This window comes from Garra rufa, chromosome 19 (assembly GCF_049309525.1).
Source record: "Garra rufa chromosome 19, GarRuf1.0, whole genome shotgun sequence".
Lineage (NCBI taxonomy): Eukaryota > Metazoa > Chordata > Actinopteri > Cypriniformes > Cyprinidae > Garra > Garra rufa.
The window spans coordinates 14595863-14623120 of record NC_133379.1 but is presented as its reverse complement, the minus strand read 5'-3'; the positions used below and the strand labels follow the sequence as shown (position 1 = coordinate 14623120).

Genomic DNA, 27258 nt, shown 5'->3' with positions numbered 1-27258 from the left:
TCAGGCCCCTCCCCCAGTGGGCGTGTCAAATTTCACAATGGTTCATAATCAAACCTTATTAGGCTTGTCAAAACACATAGCTCACGTCTTAAAATTTCATATTTGGTGGCTATTTAATGACAGAACTAATATTATGACACAAACCTATGAATTTGTGACAAGAAAAGGCATAAAAAATCCATTTGGGTGTCACCTGGTGGCTATTTTTGGTGTAGTGCTTAAAATCTCACAGGAATCTTCATTGTTGTGATTTCAACTTCAGTTTTGGAACATAGCTTAGTAAGACATATGGTTATGAGTTTAATTTTTTATTTAAAAAAAAAAGCATAAGTCTTAATGTCCAAAATTCTACAGATGCTTACTTCAAGACAGGAAATGAATTTTTCATATCAGCATTTCAATAAATTGATGGAATGATAATGGAATTTTCAGTAGTAACAAGGTGAATTCTTGATATCAGCAGCGACTTCATTTGTCACAGAAACAAAAATATCGACATTAAAAATGACATTTCAACAAAAATTACATTAAACCCACTTAGGAATGTAGTTGAATTTCATATAAAACAAACTACTTAACTTATTTTGATGAGTCGACGTAAAATTTACTGATCATAAATCGATCTTTATATCGAAAATTGTGAAATTACTCTTGGGAAAACAAATTCTTGATATAAACAATTTATTTCAACTAGTTGACCTTACAATTCTAGTAAACACGCAATTATTGATATCTAGTATTAATTTAGTTTGATAGTAAGCTGTGCAGTTCAAATATGTGAAACTGGAATTAAGAAAATATCAGTTTTGGTGTGTGTAATTGAATTTGAATGTCAGCTGATATGTGAAAATACAATTACTGATATCAGTAATAACAGTAAAAATCAAGAATTATTATTTCACCAATTGAAAATGTAATTGTTAATATGACATTCATGTAATAACTCAACGAAAATACTGTCTTTTGTGTTTCACACACGAAAGAAAGTCGCTAATGTTAAACGCCTCGAGGATGAGTGAATAATGACTGCGTGTTTGTTTTTGGGTAAACTGTCTCTTTAATAAAATCAAACAGCGGAAGTTATCATCGCGGCGCCGGATGTGTGAGCGTAACTGCGACGAACATGGGACGCGAGTCACGGTAAATATTTCCATGTTTATTCAGTTTCACTTTTAAATGTTTTCTAAGATGTTTAGTGAACATTACACACATTTCTTCTGAAGGTGTTATTAAACCACAGCGCTGCGAGTGAAACACGCTCTTAAACAGTGACGTAACTCGTGTTTGTGTCAGATTGAGATTCACGACAAACTAACTAACTAGCTAACTAACCCACATCTAACATTAACTACTAACTGGCTTTATTGATAACATATTCACCAGGTTAATGGCGTGTTTGTATGTTTATGTGTATAAAACACCATCTGTGAATACACAAACTGCCTGTTAATGAATGTAAACAGTGTATGGAGAGACATAATATTGTGCTCAGTCGCATTTATTTCTATAGTGCTGTATATGAACAGCTCTAAGCAGCTTTACGGATATAAATAGGAATATAACTGCAAGCAGCTTTTCCCGGGGTTCGAGCATTTAAGGCCTTTTTGGCTTTTATGCTGTTAGGCCAACATGAAATAAATGACATATCTTATGAAGATCTAGTATTTGAGTGAATATATGAGCATTTTTCCTTTTTTGCAATTTGTGGCCATTTAAAATAGGTTTTGAAGCCTTTTTAACTGTTATAGCGCCACATATGTCCGATCTTCATGAATCTTTGCATGCTTGTTAAGAGTCATCTGGTACATGTTGTCACCAATTTTTGTAAAGTTTTGAGTTTTGTTTAGGTTCTATAGGCTTTTGGGTATATGTGGCCACACCCCCTTTTTAAAATGACCCCTTTATAGCCAACCAAAGGACTAAATTACATTTTTTTTTTTGATAATTATTGATCTAGAGAGTTCAGAGAATATTACTGCAGCGGGTTGATCGAGATTGAGCGAAAAACCTAGGACTTGTTTGCAAAAGTGGATTTTTCACATAATTGAGAATAATTCATGAACGATTTGATTGACAGCAATGGTTCTTGAAGCAAAGTTTCTCGGCATGAGGAGATCTATCAAATGGTATGTATATTGTGTGGATGTGTGAAACACCACGTTATTACAGAGTCATATAACTCGTGAGCGCCAACTAGTGGCCGATTTCTTTCAAAATTCTCAGACCTTTAGGGCCATGAGTCGAACATGCCCACCGAGTTTCGTTCCGATCGACCTCCGTTAACCTTGTCTAACAGGTGCTCAAACTTCATTGGCCAATATCAGCCATGTTTTTGAGATACGCCAATGTCCTCATAGACACTTGTGCCCCTTTGGTCAAAGAGTCTGCATACCAATTTTCAAGTCGATCGGACAAACGGTTGCGTATTTATAGCCGTTTATGTTTTTCAATCTCATAGCGCCACCAAGTGTTCAAGCTCCGCAGTTTTTTTTATTAGACCAAAGATTGAGCTCATACACATGTGTGCCGAGTTTGGTGAAGAAATCTCATTCCATTCAAAAGTTATAGCCATTTTAGTAAAAGTGGCCCCACCGTTTTCAAACGTTTTGGTGGCCCTTTGCGACCGTGAGTCAAAAGTTAAACTTGTTTTTGATAATTATTGATATTCAGTGTCCAGAGAATATTTCTGCACTGGTTTGGTTCCGATCGGGCGAAAAACCTAGGACTAGTTCGTAAAAGTAGGTTTTGGATTGACGTCCATTTTTCTGACCCAAGGAACACGAAGATGTAAAGTTTTTGAGTCTACGACAAACGGTGTACAAGCTTAGGCCAAAAATGTCTACAATTTAATTTTATTGTGCTTTAGCGCCACCTTTAGTCCGATTGGGTTGATTCTTTTTGAGGTTCTCCTCCAATTGAGCTCTATTGTCTGACCAAGTTTCAAGTCTTACGGTTTGTGCTGCCCGTTCAGTTTTACGGCAGAAAAAAAAAATCCTAACAATTACAATAGGGTTTTAGCACTACCCACTAAATATAATAGTGCTGATACTGTAAAATTAATCAATTCTGAACAAAAATAGACACTATGCAAGTGTGAAATCAATGCTGAACAGAGTAATATGAAGTTGTTTTTATAAGTAGTGAGTGGACTAGAACTAGTATAAAGAGAGAACAAACGTGTGTTGTGTTTGCAGGCATTACAGGAAGCGGTCCGGCTCGAGGGGCCGGTCCGGCAGCAGGTCTAAGAGCCGATCACCAGACTCCAAGCGCTCTAAGAAGGAGGAGCGAGCCGCATCCCGCATCCGCGAGCGCAGCAGGAGAGAGAGGACACGCAGCAGAGAGCGCCGCAGGTCACGCTCCAGAGACCGCAAGAGACCCAGGTCAGACTCTCACCGCTCTCACACACCGCATACGTCTGCTCCGCTGCGTCCTAACGCTCTCACATCTCTCCACAGGCGCTCCAGGAGTCGGGACAGGAGACGCTCCCGCAGCAGAGAGCGCAGGAGGAGCAAGAGCAGGAGCCGAGGGAGGAGGTCAGCATCGGTCATACGTGTCCTGCTTCATCTACACGCAACCAACTCTTTACAGTGTGCTCTGAGACCTGCTACACTCAAACAATCTTGTGTAGAAACGGTTTTCACTTAGAAACCCCTAGTGAATTCACAAATAGTGACAAAGAAATGGCAAGTAATGCGTTCAATTAAAGGAGAAGTTCACTTCCAGAACAAAAATGTACTGATAATTTACTCACCCCCTCGTCAAGATGTTCATGTCTTTCTTTCTTCAGTCATTTTTTGAGGAAAACATTTCAGGATTTCTCTCCACATAGTGGACTTCAATGGTGCCCACGAGTTTGAACTTCCAAAATGCAGCTTCAAAAGTCTCTAAACAATCCCAGCCGAGGAATAAGTGTCTTATCTAGCAAAGTGATTTTATATTTTCTAAAAAAAAAAAAAAAGACAATTTCTGCACTTTTTAACCTCAAATGCTGGTCTTGTCTAGCTCTGCATCAGCTCTTTGTATTTCAGTTCAAGACAGTTAGAGTATGTCCAAACACTCCCATCTTATTTTCTTCTCCAACTTCACCCTACTTTGCTGCAGAAATACTGACCCAGTGTTTACAAAGTAGAAGGAAATGAGATGTGAGTTCATGCAGAGCTAGACAAGACGAGTATTTGTGGTTAATTGTGTAAATATAATTTATTTTAGAAAATAACCGATCGTTTCGCTAGAAAAGACTCTTCTTCCTCAGCTGGGATCGTTTAGAGTCCTTTGAAGCTGCATTTTGGAAGTTCAAACTCAGGGCACCATAGAAGTCCACTATATGGAGAGAAATCCTGAAATATTTTCCTAAAAAAAAACAATTTCTTTACGACTGAAGAAAGAAAGACATGAACATCCTGGATGACAAGGGGGTGACTACATTATCTGTAAACTTTTGTTCTGGAAGTGAGCTTTTCCTTTAGCACTGCAATATTTTTAGTTTTATTTACAACTATTTTTTTTGCAGTGTGGGAGGTCTCTCAACACATTTCCAAAATGGCTTTAAATGATTCAAAATGAGACAAAATGCATGAAAATCAAGCTGTAAGCTGCAATCATATATATTAAATCCAAATGTTATCTTTTCATATTTATTATGTTAGAGGTATTAGGAATATTTTTGTTGGTTTTTCAAATATTGTCTAGGGGTGTAAATCGGAGACTTCAAGACGATTCGATACGATACCGATTTCTTAAGCCAACGATTCGATTATTTTCGATACTTCAGAATTCCCTGTGATACGATGCGATTCGATTCAATATTAGATATTTTTACATGATATCTATTAAGTTTCAAATAAATCAACAAAAATAGTAAATAATTTGCCTTTTATTGAGAATACAGAAACAGTATTCTATTCACATAATGTGTATGTTCCACTAAAGCAGTTGTGCTCAATGCACTGCAAATAGAACAGCAAATATAAGTTACTGCATCTACAAAGTGCAATCAGATAAATTGTAATAAGAAAAAAAAACAAAAACTTATAGTGCAGGTCTACTATGGCCAATTAGCCTATTCACCGTTTTAAAAAAAGTTTCTTTCATACAAAATTGGTTACATTTTGAAAATACAATTTGCATCTTATTAAGAGGTAATGGTCACACATGCTCTGCAGTAGATGAACTGCAAATAGAATACTACTCCACAAAATCAGTTCAAAATCATCGCTCTTGAAAGTCAGACAACAACGTGAGGTGTGTGAACATGAACAACATCATAGATGGACTGTGAAACGAAAGTAACGCGTGTGAAGAAGAAGACAGTGAGGTTAGTGCCACCCGCAGCTCAGGAGTAGGTAGTACGCTTACGTCGGAGCCATAGACAGTAAAAGAAAGGTCGGAACGGATTCTAAAAATAGACAAGTGAACAAACAGGCGGCAAAATAAACACATTAATCGATATTCTTGCGGACGAATCGATGCATTGAATCGGCGGCTGCATAATCAATGCATCGATACGAATCGATTAATATTTACACCCCTAATATTGTCTGACAATTACGGTTCTTAGAGTTCAAAGCTTGTGATCTGATCTAACACGATGCTGAAATTACAGCAAGGAGAAGACAGAGAATGGAGAGCCGTCTGTTGACAAGAAGAAGATCAAGGAGGAGAAGGAGGAGGAGAAGGCTGAAGATGTAAGTGGATTTTATACAAGACTTCTTCTTTCTTTAGATCTGGTCTTATGAAGCCTTTGTGATCAGAGCTCACCGCATGTAAACCTGATTGATTCAGTGTCATGTGACTGAATGAATAACCTGTGCACCGGTTGCTTCTGCAGCAGGACTTTGACCAGAACACCCTGGAGGAGGAGATGAGGAAGCGGAAGGAGCGAGTGGAGAAATGGAGGGAGGAGCAGAGGAAGAAAGCCATGGAGAACATCGGCGAAATCAAGAAGGAGCTGGAGGAGATGAAGCAGGGGAAGAAGTGGAGTCTGGAGGATGATGACGGTCAGAGAGCCTTCAGTAGCAGCGCTTTAGCTCATCGCTCTTTTAGAAAAACTGACCCGAATGCATCACACCGTTAGGAAAGTGCTTTTTTTAGAGAGAGAGAAATAACTCATTTCACTTATTTCCATTCATTTTTCCTGTAGGGATTTTTAAGTCTACATTAAAGAGCTATAAGCCTTGAACCGAACCAAGCATCTACGAGCAGAATCCCATTACAAACTATGATTTGAACATCAGACAAAAAATTATTACAGGGCTCTACGCTTACTTTTCTTTTTAGGATCACAGTCAAAATTTTAGGGGCAAAAAATTTTCTAATGAATAATCAAAAAATAGCCTTCCCATTACGAGGTGATATTTGACACCTTAAAGTGATTTACAGGGGAATTTTGTTTTTACTTTTGTAATGACATTTTTCTAACTTTATTAAAATTGTTATCTCGAATGTCAAATTATTATTATTTTTTTAAGCATTTTAAATTTTCTAATTAAAACATCAGAATAAGAACAAGTGGAATAAAAATAAGTTACCAATCAAATGAAATCAGTATTAACAAAATTAATTTGTACTACAGAGGTGGCACGGAAGTGTCTTGTAGGTGTATTTTCATGTTTAATGAGGCTCAGAGGTGGCATGAGTGCAATCAAATTCATAAATTTGTGTTGAGATTAATGTTTTAAATATAGCATTTTAAATAATGGAAAAGATACTTTTAAAAATGAAACTAGATCTGCCAGCAGGTGGCGGCAAGACACTGATTTAACTACTGAATCCTATCATTCATTTGATTCATTTGAAAGGCTGATTCATTCAGGAATATTTATGAATGGGAAATTGAATCATTTCACTAGATTCCTTTAAAAACGTTCATTCATAAACGAAACTCCACTGTGTTTGAATGGAGATGTGCAGCGGCTTGTTTAAAACTGTTTTTGATGACGAAATAGAGCAAAATCAGGCAATAGTGTTATAGTCAGACAATGTACAAGCGAAGAGAGATTGCATTTGCATTTTATTTGCATTTGTTTTTACAAATTGAAATATGTGATATGAAAGTTGACATACGTGTGTGTGTGTGTGTGTGTGTGTGTGTGTGTGTTTAGATGACGATGAGGACACTCAAGCGCCTGCAGAGCCAGATGCAGAGGAAGAGGAGGAAGAGAAAGACAAGCCGGCCGGGGAAGAGGAGGAGTCTCAGATGGAGCAGGAGACGGGAGAGGAGCTGGATCCTCTGGACGCCTACATGGAGGAGGTCAAAGAGGAGGTTAAGAAGTTCAACATGGGCACCATGAAAGGAGGCAACGACAAGGTACTTTCAGTGCTGTTTTAAACTCAAAACTGAATAAAAGTGATTCTCTCTTCTGGTGCGGCTCTAACAAGTTGTCTGATGCTTTAATGATGCTTTTTGGAGCCCAGCAGCACAAGTGCCCTTTCACTTTTATTTATATGCAAAAGAGTTTCTCTTTCTGTGTTCCGCTTGAGAATGACATGAGGCTAAATAAACAATGATTATTGTAATATAGCTGAAAACATGAGTTGTATGTCAGCAGAAAGGCAATGTGTCTAAAGTGGTGACCGTCATGAAGACGAAGAAGATGGTGCACACCACCAAGAAGAAAGGAGAGCTGATGGAGAACGACCAGGACGCCATGGAGGTACAGATAAACATCTAAACACTGGATCAAGCCAGTTTCAAAATTCTTGTTTAATTTTTTTTTGACATATTAGAGTCAAATGTTTTTACAGAAGGAATTTTGGGTCTCTCACTTTGTCTCGCCATAATTCAGAAAAAAATAGAACAGACAGAATATTATAGATTTTTTACAGTTTTTGGGGGAATAAAATGTATAAAATCAAGCAAATTAAATATGAACAAATCCCTCTGTAAAAACCTTCAGGATATAGTCAGGAATACAAATGTAAAGTGTGGTGTGTGTAAGTGCTGCTGAAGTGGAGATTTATGGCTCAGTGTAGGAGAAAAAACTCTTGGACTTTAAAAATCTGTATTGTAATTGAAATCTATTGACACAAATAGATGTGCTAGACAAGAGAGATTTAACAGTGTCTTTTCTTTCCACTAGTCTGAAAAAACACTGTATGAAACACCAAAAAGCCCCAAAATCTCAAACTTGTCAGGTGCATGAACAACAGGGTTTTTGCCTGCAGTGTCTGCCCTTAAAGTGTAGTGCAGTGCTAGTGGAAGAGACATGGATCTCATGAGAACATGCACATGTCACATTCATACAGAAACGTCAGTGTAATCATCCATGTATTAAACTTTACTTAAATTTAAAGTAAGCACACTTTCCTCTCACATATCACACATGCACACTTCAATAAGCGGATAGAATGTATTTACATGACAGAGAAATCAGGCAAATGGCAAAAAAAGCTGTTTTCTTAAGCTGTTTACAGCCTTAAATTGTTAAAGATTGATGGGTTCAAGGATTACTTCACTTCCAGAATCAAAATTTCCTGATATTGTACTCACCCCCTTGTCATCCAAGATGTTCAAGTCTTTCTTTCTTCAGTCGATAAGAAATTAAGTTTTTTGAGGATTTTTCTCCATATAGTGGACTTCAATGGTGCTCAATGGATAGAAGGTTAAAAATGCAGTTTGAGAGCAATAAGGGAATTAGGGTCTAATCTAGTCAAGCGTTCTGTCATTTTTGTATAAAAATGAATATCTGTACACTTTTCAACCACTAATGCTCATCTTGTCTAGCTCTGTGATGCACATGTGTACTTTGCACTTTGATTTAAGACAGTTAAGGTTTGTCGAAAAACTCTAGAGTTGGAGGAGAAAATAAGATGGGAGGTTTTGGGCATACCCTAACTGTCTTAAACCAGAATACACAGAGCTAGACAAGACCAGCATTTGTGGCTGAAAAAAGTTTATAAATATAATAATTAATAATTAATTAAATAATTAAATGAATTATAATTTTTTTTTAAGAAAATGACCGTACATTTAGCTGTATAAGACTCTTATTCCTCGGCTGGGAACGTTTTGAGTCCTTTGAAGCTGCAATTAAACTGCATTTTTAACCTTCAATCCATTGAGCACCATTGAAGTCCACTATATGGAGAAAAATGGAATGTTTTCCTCAAAAAATGTTCTTTTTCTTAAGTAAGTAAATAATAAGAAAATTTAGATCCTGGAAGTGGAGTAATCCTTTAACGCATTTATCAAGCTTAATCAGTTAAAAAACGTGCATGTAAATGTACTCATTGTTGGTATAGCATTTCCATTAAAAAAAAACCTTTAAAGAAATTTTATTTGCAGTAATGAGAATTAAGAGAAAATGTCTTAATGCAAGAAAAACTAAAAATGATGCTTCATTTTTTTAATGCAAGAATTAATATTTTATTTATATCATTCATTATTCATTTGATGACTTTAAATTGACTAAAGGATTAAGTAGGCAAACCAGAGTCCAGAGGTTTTTATTAGCCAGGAAAGATTACTAATGGTTTCAGTCTGACCGTGGCTCAAACTGGACTGACATTAATAACAGACCAAAAAAGAAGTGCACATGAGTTCCTAAATGCCTCAAATACAAACGTGTGTTTCTGTGTGTGTAGTATTCATCAGAGGAAGAGGAAGTGGACTTGCAGACGGCCCTCACAGGCTTTCAGACCAAACAGAGGAAAGTTCTGGAGCCTGTGGATCATCAGAAGATCGAATACGAATCCTTCCGCAAGAACTTCTATGTGGAAGTGCCAGAGCTGGCCAGGATGACCACTGAAGGTACAGCAAACCCCTTTAGATCTTATTCCCAGAGTTCTCTGTAGCTCGTTGGCTCAGGATGACTGTGTCTGTCTGCTGGTCTGATCTTGGCTGTGTCTGTCTGCTGGTGTTTAAGAGGTGAACGAGTACCGTCTGGAGCTGGAGGGAATCATCGTCAAAGGCAAAGGATGTCCGAAGCCCATCAAGACGTGGGTGCAGTGCGGGATATCCATGAAAGTGCTGAACGCGATGAAGAAGTGAGTATGAACGGGTTTAGGTCAGCATCAGACGTTCAGGTGATAAAGGGAATGTTTTTGTAATTCCTCTCCGTCTCTGTCCCAGACACAGCTACGAGAAGCCGACCCCGATCCAGGCCCAGGCCATACCGGCCATCATGTCGGGACGAGACCTCATCGGCATCGCCAAAACAGGAAGCGGGAAGACCATCGCCTTCCTGCTGCCCATGTTTCGCCACATATTAGACCAGCGGCCGCTAGGAGAAGGCGAAGGACCCATCTGTGAGTTTTAGCACATGTTCTTAACTCTGGTGCTCTCAGGAGAAGCAGGTGTAACGTCTGTGTTTCTCTCCGTCAGCCGTGATCATGACTCCGACACGAGAGCTGGCTCTGCAGATCACTAAAGAGTGCAAGAAGTTCTCCAAGTCTCTGGGTCTGCGTGTGGTGTGTGTGTACGGCGGCACCGGCATCAGCGAACAGGTCTGTGATACGCTTCATAATAGGGATGCACCGAATGTTGCACAACCGAAAATATCCGACCAAAAAAAGCTCTTTTGGTGTTCAGTCGAATAAGAGAAAAGGCAGAATAAATGATAGCGAACAATGCCGTGACCTGATCAAATAGAGGCGGCACTAATGAGCAAACATGTGTTCAGTGTGGACGCATTTAAAACTGTCAGCGACAGCGAGAGACTGTTTAGAAGCGCATCGCATGTCTTCATGAGGAGAGAAAGGTTACTGTATGATGACTGAAATCATCCATTAGTCAATCAACTCCAGAACGTTCTGTTGTCTAATACACCAGACACCAATTGTGTTTATTCTGACAGCAGCTCCTTAGCCAGGGTTCAAAGACCAAAGATGACAATCATTCACAAATCTGCTGCTGCCAGCAAACACTAGGACTGAGCTCTTCTTGAGGGTTTACCACTAAATAAAAGTCAACATGTTAGTATTGTCATTTTACTGTTGTTCTGTAAAATTAAAAAAAGTAAGACAAAAATAATGCTAGCAATAATTCCAACAGCTTTATTAATACATTTATTCTAACATTGTCCTTTGCTCAGCAAGGCTGCATTTATTTGTGCATTAGAAACACATGCCTGATTCAAGAAGAGGCTCTTAAAAATGGCCAAAGAATATTATGTTACTAACTTATTCATTTGAAGTTAAATTGTGGTTTGTTGGTTGGCTAGAATGTCTACTAGAATGTTACAAATGTTCAGTGTTGAATATTTTTAAATTGTTGTTTTGTAATAGATTTTTTTTCTTTGAAAAGCAAGACAAAACTGTAAAAAGCAAATATTGGCTATTTCATTTATGTAATAGTGAAAAAAATTGGCAAAAAACATGATAAACCGTGTTCGGTAATCGACCTTCGGCTCAGTGTGTAATTTTGTTCGGCTTCGGCCAATAATATTCATTTCAGTGCATCCCTACTTCATAATCTCTGTTCTAATCGATTGTTTGTTGTGCAGATCGCGGAGCTGAAGCGCGGGGCGGAAATCATCGTGTGCACACCTGGACGCATGATTGACATGTTAGGGGCCAACAACGGTAAGTGCGTCTGGAGTACGACAGGTGTGTTTATCACACATTCATCAGCTTCTCTGTGCAGGAATGTTCTGGGTTCAGTGCAGCTCAGGCTCTAGGAAGAGTGTCTGTGTCACAGGGATATTATGGTTCAGTAAAACAAATCCACCAAACTAAACTATTGGGTCAATCCGTGTCAAATCAACCAAATTTCAAAAACTTCCTGGCTCAAAAAAAAAAAAAAAGATACACATGTATAGTGATGAAAGCCAAAATATTTAATATCATGGATGAATATTTCCCGAGTAATCCAGTATTTTGAAGAGGGAGGTCAAAATGGCAAGTTACAGGGGGTTAAAATGACGTCAGAAAGATGAAAGCATTATTATCTTAGTTTTACAGACATTGGTCGCTCTATTAGTGAAATCTGTTGACTTTAGCAATCTGTGTTGCATTATGTGCCAATAGTGACCATTCAAAACTGGGGAAATGGCACTTTTCAAGTTTTTCTCCAAAGTTTGCATGCCTGTAACCCCAGAAGTATTACAGATATCTTAATGCACTTTTAGATATTGGCTCTTAACAAACTTTCCTTTTGGCATCTTTATTTTTAAGGCCTAATAGACTAATAGAACTATCAATATCTGTGTAAAAATAAGATGCTATCTTTCTGAAGTCATTTTTACCCTCCTGTAACTTGACTGTGAATCTTGGGTGAAAAAAATTTCGGAACCAAAAATCTAAACAGTAGTCAGAGCAAGTAGAAATGTTCTGAGATGCGGTTGAACCTGGAACAGACCTGATCCTCCAGATGACTGTATGAAGTGCATGAATGTCAGCGTAAGCCCAGAATGCAGTGCAGGGCGGTGAGGGCTGATGTGAGCGCAGTATAGCAGGAGTGGATGTGCCGTGTGTTTCCACACATGCGAGGTAATCTCTAATATGTTTCCTTCGTAGGTCACTCTGCAGGCGGCTTCAGCTCAGTTAATGTATGATGTGGCTCTAATGAATTTTTCAGGTTCTCCGTGAGCCTCTGATGGTACGCATGTTAGTCCAGTCCTGCGTGAAGGACTCCGTCGGTTCAGCCACTGCTGTAGTGATTGAACACGTCCTGTTGTTTGCTTTGAGCTGCTAGTACATGCTGCTGTCTGCGGTATTCACTCCGCTAAACCTGTTTCATGTTGTGTCGCTCAGGTCGCGTGACCAATCTGCGCAGGGCCACGTATGTGGTGATGGACGAGGCCGACCGGATGTTCGACATGGGCTTTGAACCGCAGGTCAGTCTCTCTCTCTCTCTCTCTCTCTCTCTCTCTCTCTCTCTCTCTCTCTCTCTCTCTCTCTCTCTCTCTCTCTCTCTCTCCTGTGCTGTACGAGATGCTGCTTTAACACTACTGAGGCAGATCTGGGGTTTAATGCTGATTACAAGCAAAAGAGAAAAAAACACAAATTCACTAAAGACATCACTGATCGCATTATCGATTCGCCTGTTTCTGCCACTCAATAAAAAGTAAAAAAAAAATATATATAATATATATTTATATATATGTGACCCTGGACCACAAAACCAGTCTTAAGTCGCTGGGGTATATTTGTAGCAATAGCCAAAAATACATTGCATGGGTCAAAATTTTTTATTTTTATTTATTTATTATTATTATTTTTTTATATATAAACAATTCTGATTTTATTTTTCAAAATTGCTTATTTAAATCTTTCTCCCAATTGCAATTTATTGCTCTCAATTCTGAGAAAAAAGTCAGAATTGCAAACTGTAAACTTGTGAGAACCATCAGAGTTGTGGGATAAAACATCGTAATTACTTTTCTTTTTTTTCAGTGGTGGAAACGGGCTTCTATAAATTGAACTCACCTAGCATAAAACTAATGTTTATTAATATTTTTATATTTATATTAGTTCTATAGTCATAGTTTATATTAGGTTCTATAGTCAAGCTGCAGTTGATACAAAATGCAGCAGCTAGAGTATTCATGAAACTGAAGAAACGAGAACATATTACACCGGTTTTAATGGAATTACATTGGTTACCAGTGCACCAAACGATTGATTTTAAGATTCTTATACTATAAAGCATTACATAACCTGACACCTTTTAATATTTCTGACTGTTTATCAAGATACATTCCTAACCGAATGTTACAGATCAGAAATCACATCACACAGTAAATCTCAAGCGATCTGGTGGGACTTCTTTTAGTCACTGTGCTCCAGAAATGTGGAACTGTCTTCCAAATGAAGTTAGAGAGTCCACTAGTGTCCATGTCTTTAAGAAACGTGTTAAGACATACCTCTTTAAAGTTGCTTATGAGCATAATAGCTTGTGAAGTGTGTGCAATTTGCATGTTTTTATTTGACTTATTTTTAATGCTTAGATTGCTCATTTAAATCACTTTTCGATCACATCTTAAATTCATGTTTTTATGTTTGTTTCATGCCCGTGAAGCACTTTGAGTTGCATGTATGTATGAAAAGTGCTATACAAATAAAATTATTATTATTATTATTTAAATAATATTAATACATTTAATATTAAAAATAAAATTGGGTGCTTCAATAAATTCAAATTAAGTTATTATTAAAATAATAAAGTTAAAAATTAGTATTAATTGGGATCAAGCTTAAAGATCATTGCACACTGGGTCCGAAATGTTTGTATGTTTTTTTGTTTGTTTTTTTTTTGTTTTTTTTCCCGGATTTGTTGTCCTTTCCTATCAAAATCAAACCTGATCCAAATTATATATTCTGGACCAAAGTGATTATTATTAACAGCCATAAATTTTGGATGAGAATTTCGAACTCGGTGTGCAAGGACCTTACCCATTGTATTTTATCAAATATTTATTGTAAACATTTCTCTTTAATGCAGTTTTAGAAATAAAGTCTCCTTTATCAGAATAATTAGTATCTGCTGTGCATTTCAACTTCAGATTGGCAATTTGTTTTATGCTATGATGGTGATTTCTAACTTGTTTGTTTGTCTGTATTCATTTATGCAATTTTCAAGCATCTTCCTAAAGCAGGATCATAATTATGAATATGTATAGAACTCATATATAAAGAAATATAATAAAGAAACGCAGAACTTGACTCATTCTCTAGCATCGCGTCTACAATCCCACAGTGCCTTGTGTTGACGTCATGATCACATTCTCTATATCTCTATAGGGTTAGGGCTAGTGGCCTGTGAGCTGCTTCATAGACGTAATGCCGGATGAACAGCATTTCTGTAGTCTGTGTATATAGTCTGGTGGAGGATCAGAACCAATAACATTTCCTGTAATGCCAGAAGTCGCATAAACGGTTGAGCTATTGTTGCAGGTGATGCGCATCGTGGATAACGTCAGGCCCGACCGTCAGACTGTCATGTTTTCGGCCACGTTTCCCCGCTCGATGGAGGCTCTGGCACGCAGGATCCTGTCCAAACCCATCGAGGTGCAGGTGGGCGGCAGGAGCGTGGTGTGTTCGGACGTCGAGCAGCACGTGGTGAGTTTCACACAGACGTCCTCTTCAGATCCTGTTCGTTTGCGCTGTATGTGACTTTAAGACTGCTCCATGGGTCAGTGTGGGTCAGGATGCTGCACTGCAAAACATTATTTTCTTACTTAGATTTTTGGTCTTGTTTCCAGCCAAAATATCTAGAAATTCTTAAATCAAGAAGGACTTTTTAGACGAGTAAAAACTATTTTTTTTGTTTTCAGAAAAAAACAAGTCAAAATTAAGTGCGTTTTTGCTTGAAACAAGCCAAATAATCTGCCAATGGGGTAAGAATAATAGCCTTGTTTTCTGTTTGAAATATGATTATTTTTCTTACCCCATTGGCAGATTATTTAGCTTGTTCTAATCAAAAACTTACCTTGTTTTTTCTGAAAACAAGACATTTTTTACTCGTCTAGAAAGTCCTTCTTGATTTAAGAATTTTTAGATATTTTGGCTGGAAACGACAACAAGTCTAAGAAAGAAAAGCATATTTTGCAGTGTGGAAGACTTGATGCAAATGCAAACTTTATTTTAGCTAGGAATTTAAAACATTCTGTTATAAGTTAATGAATTATTGCTCTAAAAAAATTGTAATGTTCAGGGCTCTAGAGTGCGACCAATTTGGTCGCACGTGCGACCTAATTTCTCAATGGTGCGACTAAAAAAAATCAAAGGTTGCACCGGTGCGACCAGCCGTTCGAGGGGAAAAAAACGAAACTCCGTCATTCTTAAAGTCTCCCTGTTGCTCAACAACAGACACACATTAGACCCATATCGTGGTCTAAACCAATCAGAGATGAAGGACGGATCCCACCCCCCCTCTGATTGTCCGTGGTCCAGATATTCCTGTACGTGTGTGTACGTTTGAAAATGCATGTGATGCAGTCAGGATGTCTCTACATTGTTAAGCGTTCACAATGCCTCCTCCGCAAAAACACGGACTGGATCGCGGACTCCATTCATAAAAACCGAATTTACTATGGCGCGGAATGCCACGTAATACGTTGATTTCTGGATTGATAAATCAAAAGTTGGACTGTCACTTAATTCAAATCGCGATATGGACTAGTGTCTATGAAAACTGAAAAGCAAAAAGACCGTTTAAAATGAATCCTGCATGTTCCGTTTGCCTCTATGTATTAATGGTGGAGACGTGTATTTTTTAACTACACGCGTAGACTACTGAAGCACGCGTGACGCTCCCGCTAATTTTTGGCATTTTGATTTGACATTTCATTTGAGAAAGCATCATATCATACAGTACACACAGAAACTTCACGGCAACCTATCAAAAAAAAAAAAAGTACGGTTAAACATGAAACAGAACAATATTAGTCATGTATTACTTTTTTTACAGTATAATGTAGGTGTTTATATATTCCTATTTATAAATCATATATATGTTTGCCAAAAATTTTAAATGTTTATTTTTCATTTGATTAAAAATAAATAAATGTTTATGCTTTCATTTGATTATGAGAAAAATTAAAACAAGAATTTCAAAAAAAAATAAAATAAAAAATGGTAGAGCCCTATTGTTCAAAATGTTAAAATAGAGAGTTTTGGACTTATTTTTTCACTGAAATTTTTTCATTATTACACAAAGTAGGGTAAAGTACTGGGGGGAAAAATATGCTTCAAATAAAGAACTTTATATTGACCAGATTGTTAGTTAACCATTTACAAGTCAATATTGCCTATGTGGACAGGGATTAAAAAATAAATAAAATAAAAAAGTTTAAAAAAAAGTGAACTTGTAAAACTGCGGTGTTAAATGTGATGGTGTTGAAAATTTGGGAGCACCTAACTTTTGTGCTGGTGCACCTAAGAAAAAAAGTTAGGCGCACCAGTGCAACCAGTGCAAAAAGTTAGTCTAGAGCCCTGATGTTGCTGTAAATTGCTGTAATGTTGTGCCTTTTACAATTAGAGTGATTGCTTTTCTTAAAAATATGTATTCACTACCAGTCAAGGAGTAATTAAGATTTGCTGATGTTTCTGAAAGAAGTCTCTTCTGTTAAATAAGACTGCATTTATGTGATCAAAGGTACAGTAAAAACTGAAATATTATTACAAATTAAAACGGCTGTTAAACTGGTATTGATTGCTGTGATCAAAGCTGAATTTCCAGCATCATTACTCCAGTCTCATGATTTTTCAAAAATCATTCTAATATGCTGATTAAAAATATTCATAATTGCAGACTTTTGAGCGGTAGTATATATTTTATAACTCTTTATAACTTTAATGTTACTCAGTGTTGCCAAGTCTGCAGTTTTATAGTGGAATTGGGCTGCTCTGTCTCTGTTGCTGTGGGTTATTTTTCATGTACGCAGGTTGAAACAACCCCAATAACGTAATATTTAGCCCCTGGAATGCTAATTTTAAAAAAATGTCTATTTCACTCCCCAGAATGCGATTTGGTTACATTTGGGCTAGTTTTGAGTAGCAGTTGGGCAGGTTTTGTTGTGAAAATCTGGCAACCCTGATGCGAGTGCACAGTTGAAGTGCTGAATCCTCTAGATATGAAGGCGTCTAAAGCTCCGGCTGTGATTTCTGACAGATTGTAATCGAGGAGGAGAAGAAGTTCCTGAAGCTGCTGGAGATTCTGGGTCACTATCAGGAGAAGGGCTCCGTCATCATCTTCGTGGACAAGCAGGAGCACGCCGACGGCCTCCTCAAAGACCTGATGAAGGCCTCGTACCCCTGCATGTCCCTCCACGGCGGTCAGTGCCTCTAGTGTCATTCTTCAAACACAGATTTTTTTCTAAATTTGTTTTGGTCAGTAATGGAGTTTAAATGCTAAGAATCAAATGAATCATGAGTTGATAAAGTAGGAAGATATATTTTCTTGTGTGGAAATCCACCCAGTGGTATTTGTTTAATCTTTAAAAGTAATATCCCCTTTTTAAAATCAGCTCATTCTCAGCTTCTTGTGGGTGTGACGACACACAGACAGAGGCCCCTCCCACGATAGTTGATTGACATGAGCGCCTCACCTTAGCCCCGCCCTCACCGAGCTGAAACAGTCCGACTCTGATCTCCATTGTGTGACTCAGGAGCAGAGGAAGACTCTAATTGAGCGATTGAGGTGTTCTGTTGTTGGATGTAATCATGAACACAGCAGTTGTCATTTACTCCTGATATCTGAGCCGCTGAAGACGCAGAGGATAACATTACTTTCGTTTTTGAAAGGAAATCGCCGATCCTGATCTACATATGCGTCTGTGTTCGTGTGAATCGTTCCTGATGCAGCTTCACACACAGCGGCTGAAGTAAACATTACGGCTCATCATTGCAGACAGAGAGGGGCGGGGCCAGCAGAGCTCATTTGCATTTAAAGGGACCATGCAATAAAATTTGTAGATATTTTGCAGAGCTGATTTTGACAAGGTGAAAGGGTGTTTTATTACACTACTATTGAGAATTTTTAACCAAAGTATATTATAGACTTTTCATTAAGACCCTAAAGAATCATATGAACTTGTGGAAAATGGCCATCCGATGACCCCTTAAGGAAGTCTTAGAATATACATGCCTTCATTTTCCTTTTTTTTTTCATTTTCACATGAGAGCTTAAAGAGATTGTGTCAGATAATCTTATAATATCTGCATTTGTTGCGATCAGGCATCGATCAGTACGACAGGGACAGCATCATCAACGACTTCAAGAACGGCGCGTGTCGGCTGCTGGTGGCCACGTCTGTAGCGGCGCGAGGGCTGGACATCAAGCAGCTCATCCTGGTGGTCAATTACGGCTGTCCCAACCACTACGAGGACTATGTGCACCGCGCCGGACGAACGGGACGAGCCGGAAACAAGGCGAGCGAGCACATCCGGTTCAGGCTGATCATGTGATGCGGACGAGCGGCTAACGCCTGTCTGTTGTGTGTGTGTGTCGTAGGGTTTCGCGTACACCTTCATCACTGGAGAACAGGCGCGCTACGCCGGAGACATCCTCAAAGCGCTGGAGCTGTCCGGATCGCCCGTCCCGTCGGAGCTCGAGCTGCTCTGGACCAACTTCAAAGAGCAGCAGAAAGCGGTAAGAGCACCAGACTCACGTCTGTTTCAAGACCAATCTAACATGTTTCCACCGCAGATTAAAAAAAAAGTCCAATTGTGACTATATCTCACAACTCAGATTCTTTTCCTTCAGATTGCTCAGAAACATAAAAGAATTGTGAGATGTAAACTCAGAATTCAGAGAAAAAAAAGAATTATCAGACAAACTTGTGAAATCAGAATTCTGACTTAAGGGCAGACACTGCAGGCAAAAACAGTTTTTTCATGCACCTGTTAAGTTTGAGATTTTGGGCTTTTCATAAAGTCTTTTTCAGACTAGTGGAGAGAAGACACCCCAAAGACACTGTTAAGTCTTTCTTTTATAACACTGTATATATTTGTGTCCATAGATTTCAGTTACAGTACATATTTTTAAAGGCTGTTTTCTCCAAGTGAGTTTATTCTCCTACACTGAGCCGTAAATCTCCACTATAGCACTTACAGACACCAAACTTTACATTTTTATTCCTGTCTATATCCTGAAGGTTTGTACAAAGGGATTGTTCAGATGTAATTGGCTCGATTATATACATTTTATTCCCCAAAAATCTATAGTTATGTCTGTTCTAAGTATTTTCTGAATTATGGAGTGACAAAATGAGATCTAAAAAAAATTTCCTCGGTAAAAACATTTGACTCTCATGTCAAAAAAATGAAACAAGAATTTTGAAACTGACTTCATCCAGTGTTTAGATTTTTGTACTAGAAATGTCTGCAAATCAGTGCATATTTCAATAAAGAATGCCTCATTTGCATATTTAAACCTAACATTTTAGAAAACTTGTAATACAAAAAATGTTTGCAATTATCAATGTAATCAATCAACTGAGTGAGTAAGGTGATAACTATTAGTTAATTTTTTTAACCTATTCACCTGCAGTGTCTCACCTTATTTTCTCAGAAAGTTTACATCTTTCTTTTCAAGAATTGTGAGAAAAATCATAACGAAATGGAAAAAAGTCCGAATGAGGCGTGAGGTGCTCGGGTCACATGATGATGATGATGATGATGATGATGATGATGATGATTTTTGTGTGCTGTTTCTCCTGCAGGAGGGGAAGAGCATCAAGAGCAGCAGTGGATTCTCTGGGAAGGGCTTTAAGTTTGATGAGACTGAACATGCGCTGGCTAACGAGAGGAAGAAGCTGCAGAAGGCTGCATTAGGTCTGCACGACTCTGATGATGAAGATCCGGCTCTGGACGTGAGTACACACTGATCACAGCCATTCATCTTATTCATCAGCTCAAACAGCCACAGCAGTAAAGAGTCTGAACCTCTAATAAAGCAGCATTACAACACACTCATTCACTTACATCACAGGAGAGACATGACACTAATCTGACACTGCTGTATTTACTGATCTTATGAGTGAAGCATGATTAGAATCAAGACACATCCAGACAAAACACTGACTAGTTATGATCAAAACGTAAATATCACAACTGTACGCCAGGGTTATTATAAACTGTAAAAAACTATTTGTTGGAGATAAAAGAAATAAAAACTTTTGTTTAAATAAAAAGACTTAAAATAAAAAAATATTTTTTTTTTATTTGAGCTAGCTAGGAAACTTAGTTGATTTAGTTGAACTTGACAAAACTGAACAAAACTAAAACTAGCATAAAAAAATAATAAAAACTATACATACATAATATTATCTCACTGATTGTCCAACGGTCCAAATGAAAAATTATTTTTGTCTCTCATTCCAAAAAAAAGTGCACTCACCCACTTACATTTATTTATGATAAAATGTGAAAAACATGTTCAAATGTGAATCTAGAGTTTAATACACACTCAGATCTCTATCAGACGGTCCAGATGGGTTTACTCGACTCACTTCCTCTAATGTTTGTGTAAAAGTGAAATATATCTCAAATTACTAAGTAAACAACACAAGATCAATTTGTCAGATTTATTCCAGCTTTCTATTTGCAAACCCTGACAAATATGGCACAAGTAAAAATACACAGATGATTTTAATGATTGAATACTCACTTTAGCATTTATTTAGTAGAGTAACTGATTATGATCATTGAAAACTACCTGAATGCATTTAGCGGATGCTTTTATCCAAAGCGACTTCCACTGCATTCATCGGTTCTGGCTTTCCCTGGAAATCAAACCCATGAAGCTACTGTCTGAGATACAGGAACACTGCACTCTTCTGGTTGGTGGAGTGTGATGTGTGTAATAAGACCTGATCTCTGTGCTGCGGCTGCAGATCGATGAGCAGATCGAGAGCATGTTCAACTCCAAGAAGCGTGTGAAGGATTTCTCAGCTCCAGGAGGCGCCGGCGGAGGGTCTGGGGGCGGCGGGAGCGGATCCGTGACCGCCGTGTCTGGTCTGAGCGGCCCGAGCGCTCCGTCCGCCGGAAACATCCAGAAACTGGAGATCGCCAAGAAACTGGCTCTCAAGATTCAGGCGCAGAAGAACCTCGGAGCAGAGGCTCAGGTCAGAGTTCATCCGTCAACCTGTCGTTATAATTGCATTTTCTTACATGAAGTGTCTGATAAAAACACAGTAGATGATTGAATGAGGCATATCTGATGAATGTATTCGAGCAGTGAGCAGTCTGTGATATGATTTGTTGATGTTTGGTCTCAGGATGTGATGCAGCAGGCCACGAACGCCATCCTGCGCGGCGGGACGATGATCGCGCCCTCCGTCTCGGCCAAGACCATCGCGGAGCAGCAGGCGGAGAAGATCAACGCCAAACTCAACTACACGCCGGTGGAGAAACTGGAGGAGGAGCGGCAGGCCGCGGAGGCAGCGGAGACCGTCAAGAGATACGAGGAAGAGCTGGAGATCAACGACTTCCCTCAGGTCAGACACCACACTCCAGACCATCACCAAGAGTTGCACTTGAACACAAAAGACGCTGAGCACACACTCAGTTCAATTAAACCTAGCATGAAGTATTTGATCCTCTTCATCATGATTGGACACAAGCAAACGTTTCAGCACAATGCTTTCTTCAGTGCTAGATTTTTCTTGCTAGACCTTCGAGTCTGGACTGGATTCAGTGTGCAGTCAGCAGCTACTTTTGTTCACTTATAATGCGCCTGAAGAAAAAAGTTTGTCTTTAGTCTTTTTAAAGCACAAAATCCTTTTTTTTTTTTTTTTGTCTGTTAATGAACTTAGAGTTGATCTTATTATTTACAATACGGCTCCAACTGTTAATATTAGTTAAATGGACGAACAATAAACAATATTTCTAAAGCGTTCATCTTAATTTCAACATTTTCAAATGCATTAATAAAATCAGAAGTTATATCTGTTAATATTATCTAGGGCTGCAACAACTAATCGATAAAATTTATTATTATCGATAATGAAAATCAACGATTCTTTTTTTTTTTTTTGTATTAGGCAGTGCATCAATCAAACAATCAAGTACAAATATACAAAAGACATAATACAAACAGACTAAAGGAAAAAAATACAGATTTGTTGCAATATTATATTTCAGTAAAAAATCTGAATAGTTATAAAGCCTTCCTTGTGAGTTAAAGAGCTGTCCAAGCAAAAGAAGGTTATTATCGAACCAGTCCTCAAAAAAAAGTGATTTATTCTTGTAAAGAATGTCCTTATTGTTCCATCAGTAATATTTGTGTGGAGAAAAGATGTGTTTGTATATGAGGGACCAGGCCAAGAGCATCTGCTTATGAAAATTAGAAAGTTTGACAGGGATCTTAGAAACATATCGACAACGATTCTCGCTCACAGTGCTCCAACTTCAGAGGATCATGTCAAATTACAGCACTGAATGACGCATTTCTATGGACAAAATGCATCTAAAAACAGTGGAGGAAACAGAATGAGATGCTGCAGGAGAGTCACGTGATCCAAGCTGCACAAAACATCAGAATTCTTTATTTTAAACTTTAAGCTAATAGCGTAAAAAGCAACCTGTGAGGCGCTTTGACAGATTCGTTTGCATCCTCTGCATGAAAACTGTCAGTTTACGGTCATATCCTTATCTGTAAATGTCACAAATTCACAAAAGCATTTCCATTTTTGCATAAAAGTCCATCCTGACAGTCTGTGTTAAGTTTAAATCATTACTGAATGAGCGTCAGACAGCCGGAACACAGAGAGGGAGACAATTAAAACATTCATTGTGCTGAAATATTGTTGAATGTTAAACTTAGGTTTAAAAGAAAACATGTAGTGCACATACATGCATGTAATTATCTGATATATAAATAACCACCTTTTATATGAAGAAATGACTTTGAGCGGTAAACGCGTTCCTGCAGAACATTCCTCTCACCTGTTGGTTAACACTGAGTTTGATTTTATTCGTCTTTATTATCTGTATTTGGCTATTCTTTTCATTGTTAATGTAGAGATTTTACCTTTGTTCACTTTATACAGTGCTTAACAAATTTAATAAAACAAATGTGAGGAGTTTAACAGATGATGTAAGGTTTGCTCTACACTAACAGTATTGCTGAGCACCAAAATTATTTTTTAGCTTTATGTATTTGTTAGTCCTCCAATATGCAACAAGCTTTTTAGCAGCAGTAGGCTATTTCTAATGCTATGATTATTGCGGTTATCTATGGAAAAAAAAAAATAGTCAAGTGCTTTATAGTGTTTTTCTTCAAGATACTCTTTTCTCTTTATTACAACCAGTGGTCTAATAAATGAAGCACTATTTTTTATAACAGTCAGTTGACACGTTTGTTTGAAGGACATTGGGTTTTCATTGGATTTTTGTCAATAAAATAAAAAAATTGGGATTCAAGCCAATTAATCGAAAAATATTGGACCAACTAATCGATAAATCAAAATAATCATTAGTTGCAGTCCTAATATTATCAAACCCTCATAATGCAATCAGAATCGCTGGTCAGTTTTCACATTGAGGGTTTGCTTGGATCCAGTGAATTATTTTATTTAAATATTATTTTTACTTAGCTAAAAAGGTGTTTAGCAACACCATTTTCAACTAAAACTCTAATTTACACAACATCATTCCTATATGTGACCCTGGAGCACAGAACCAGTCTTAAGGAACGCTGGTGTATTTGTAGCAATTGCCAAAAATATATTGTATGGGTCAAAATGATCAACATTTATTTTAGGCCAGAAATGTGTCATGTAAAATGTTTTAATGAAGATATAATGTAAATCTCCTACTGTAAATATATCAAACCTTTTTTTTTTGATTAGTAATATTTATTTGAACAACTTTAAAGATGATTTGATCAATATTCTAATATGGTAGCACCCTCCGATTCCAGATTTTCAAAGAGTTGTATCTCTGCCAAATATTGTCGTATCCTAACAAACCATACGTCAACGGACAGCTTTCAGATGATGTTTGACTCTTATTTCAAAAATCCTTATGACTGGTTTTGTGGTTCAGGGTCACAAATGTAAACGTATGATAGTTTCCTCTCCAGTTTAGTTTTTAGGGTCAGTAAGTGATATGAAGACGTTGGTTCAAATGCTATGATGTTACAAAATATTTCTATTTCAAATAAATTTTTCTATTCATCAAAGAATCCTAAAAAAAAAATATTGGGCAGCACAACTGTTTCCAACACTAATAATAATCATAAATGTTTGTTGAGCAGTAAATCAGTATATTAGAATGATTTCTGAAGGATCATGTGACACTGAAGACTGCAGTTATGATGCTGAAAATTCAGCTTTGCGTCACAAAAATAAATTACATTTGAACAAATATTCACATAGTGAACAGCTATTTTGAAGTATAATAATATTTCACCATTTTACAGATTTTACTGTATTTTTAAACAAAAGAATGCAGCCTTGGTGAGCAGAAGAAGCTTAAAAACATTACAAATTCTTACCATCCCAAAACCTTTTTTTTTGATTAGTAATGTTTTTAATTTGGACAACTTTAAAGGTGATTTGATCAATATTTCGATATTTTTGCACCCTCAGATTCCAGATTTTCTATCCTAACAACCTGTACGTCAATGCAAAGCTTATTTAATCAACTTTCAGATGATGTATAAAAACCTTATGACTGGTTTTGTGGTCCAGGGTCACATATAGGCATGAGTAGAAAATTAAATTCCTATCAAATGAAAAGTCATGATTGCTCAGAAACGATAAACTTTCACGTGTTTCATGCAGTGACGGTTTATTAACAGGCTAAACATTCACATTTATCAATGAAATTGACAGTTGACTGTGTGTTTTTGCAGACGGCGAGATGGAAGGTGACGTCTAAAGAGGCTCTTCAGCGCATCGGCGAGTATTCAGAGGCGGCCATCACTATACGAGGAACATACTTCCCACCGGGCAAAGAGCCCAAAGAAGGAGAGCGCAAGATCTACCTGGCCATCGAGAGTACGTCTGCTCATCTTACACACTGTGTGCAGAATTATGAGACACGTTGATATTGTGGTCGTATTTTTTCCAAGCACATTTGACCAATTCCAAACCACATCAATCTTAATAACTACTATTCATTTTGTATTTATAAGTGATATATAATTGTCCATGAAGGCTGGAAGTGAAGAACCCCTTATATTCAGGTGTGCAGAATTATTAGGCACATTTTCTTTTACAGATAAAATGAGCCAAAAAAAGAGATTTAGCTCAGACTGAGAAGTCAAAAACTATTAAATGCTCATGAGAAGGATGCAATACTAATGCAATACTGGAATTTGCAAAGTTAAGGCATGAGCACCGGACAGAAAAACACACTGTCAGAAAAAACAGGTGGAGGAGAAATGCTGCATGTTAATTGCAAAAAAGTAAGAATTAATATTAAGAATTAGATATGAAACCATTTAGTCTCCAGCGCCAGCGTTTTCCAGAACTGCAACCTACCTTGAGTCTCCAGAAGTGCAATGTGACAGCTTCTCAGAGACTTTGCTTGGGCAAACAATCCTAAAAAATGACCCTCACTTAATGAGAATAACACTCTGAAGTGTTGTGAAATACATGGAGTCTGTTTTTTCTAGGCTTTATAGACAGATGAGTTGAGAGTGGCTCTTGAAGGACCAGCACCACATCCTCTTACAGCACTCTTTCAAAAGTTTATCCTCCAGAATCTGGCAGTAAGTTTTGGGACTTCAGTTTTAGTTCATCTCCTATCCTGAAATGTCTGTCTTGCAGAGATGGTCCAAAATGAACTTACTGCCAGATTCTGGAAAATATATTTTTGAAAGAGTGCTGGAAGAGGTAAATATCCTTTTTTTGGCTCCTTTTATCTGTAAAAGAAAATGTGCCTAATAATTCTGCACACCTGAATATAAGGAGTTTTTCACTTCCAGCCTTCATGGACAATTATATATCACTTATAAATGATTAAATACAAAATTAATAGTAGTTATTAAGATTGATGTGGTTTGGAATTGGTCAAATGTGCTTGGAAAAAAAATATGACCACAATATCAACGTGTCTCATAATTATGTTCACAGTGTATAAGCTGTGATGAACACAGGAAACTGTTTGAACAAACGCGATCTTTATGTGTAAGTAAACATGTCTGTTTGATGAACAGGTGCCAATGAGCTGGCCGTACAGAAGGCCAAAGCAGAAATCACACGGCTGATCAAAGAGGAGCTCATCCGTCTGGTGAGTTCATCTGTTTCTCCTGGATTCTCCTCAGTCATCATTTATAAATCAAGCTCTAAATCACCTCTTTATCTCCTTTCAGCAAAACTCATACCAGCCCACCAGCAAGAGCAGATACAAGGTTTTGTAGCCGACGGCGGAAGACAGACGACTGCTGTTTCTTTCTTAATCCCACAATGCTTTGTTATGTGAGCCGGTTCATTTATCTGGACATTTTTACCTATCGTTTCTTGTAGTTTGCATCTATCATGGTCAATATTTTAGAAAACTCCATGTAATTGGATGATCAACTTCATTTGGAAATAAAGTGTTTTTTCCTGGTTTCTATCTGTATGTATCTGTAACATCAGTCGCTCTGATATAAAACAAGTCAGGCTTATTTTCACACTTTTTTTTTTAGGTATCCAAATGTGTTTTTTTTTTTTTACAAAGAGCATTTAGATCTATAGTCCACCAAAATTACAATTTGCTGACTCACCCAGTTTAAATCAAAAGATGTTTTGCTTTAATTTAAAATAAAGCAGATATGCAAATGTAATGTGCGAGACTTCCGGTGTATAAAACAGCGTGATGTTACTGATGAACTGATATTTGTTATATTATTTGGAAGTACTGTCATAATCATAAACAGATTTG

General features: G+C 37.6%; 1 protein-coding gene across 4 annotated transcripts; it reads left to right on the top strand.

Annotated features, from left to right (window-relative positions):
• The first annotated feature begins 1099 nt into the window (after positions 1-1099).
• On the top strand, positions 1100-27155 carry ddx46 (DEAD (Asp-Glu-Ala-Asp) box polypeptide 46). Of its 4 annotated transcripts, none has more exons than XM_073824340.1 (23): positions 1100-1140; positions 3195-3380; positions 3456-3533; positions 5603-5684; positions 5828-5996; positions 7101-7306; positions 7548-7652; positions 9583-9748; positions 9864-9984; positions 10070-10245; positions 10322-10443; positions 11442-11520; positions 12691-12773; positions 14833-14997; positions 17552-17714; positions 18617-18810; positions 18893-19030; positions 20103-20252; positions 21276-21506; positions 21660-21878; positions 25241-25385; positions 26549-26622; positions 26705-27155. In XM_073824340.1, exons 1-23 carry the CDS (start codon positions 1124-1126, stop codon positions 26750-26752), a joined length of 3117 nt encoding a protein of 1038 aa, XP_073680441.1. In that variant the 5' UTR covers positions 1100-1123; the 3' UTR covers positions 26753-27155. The 4 variants fall into 4 exon arrangements, with proteins under 4 accessions (XP_073680441.1, XP_073680440.1, XP_073680439.1 ...); XM_073824339.1 differs by having other exon boundaries at positions 7545-7652; XM_073824338.1 differs by lacking the exon at positions 1100-1140 and adding an exon at positions 2083-2126.
• The last annotated feature ends 103 nt before the right edge of the window (positions 27156-27258 follow it).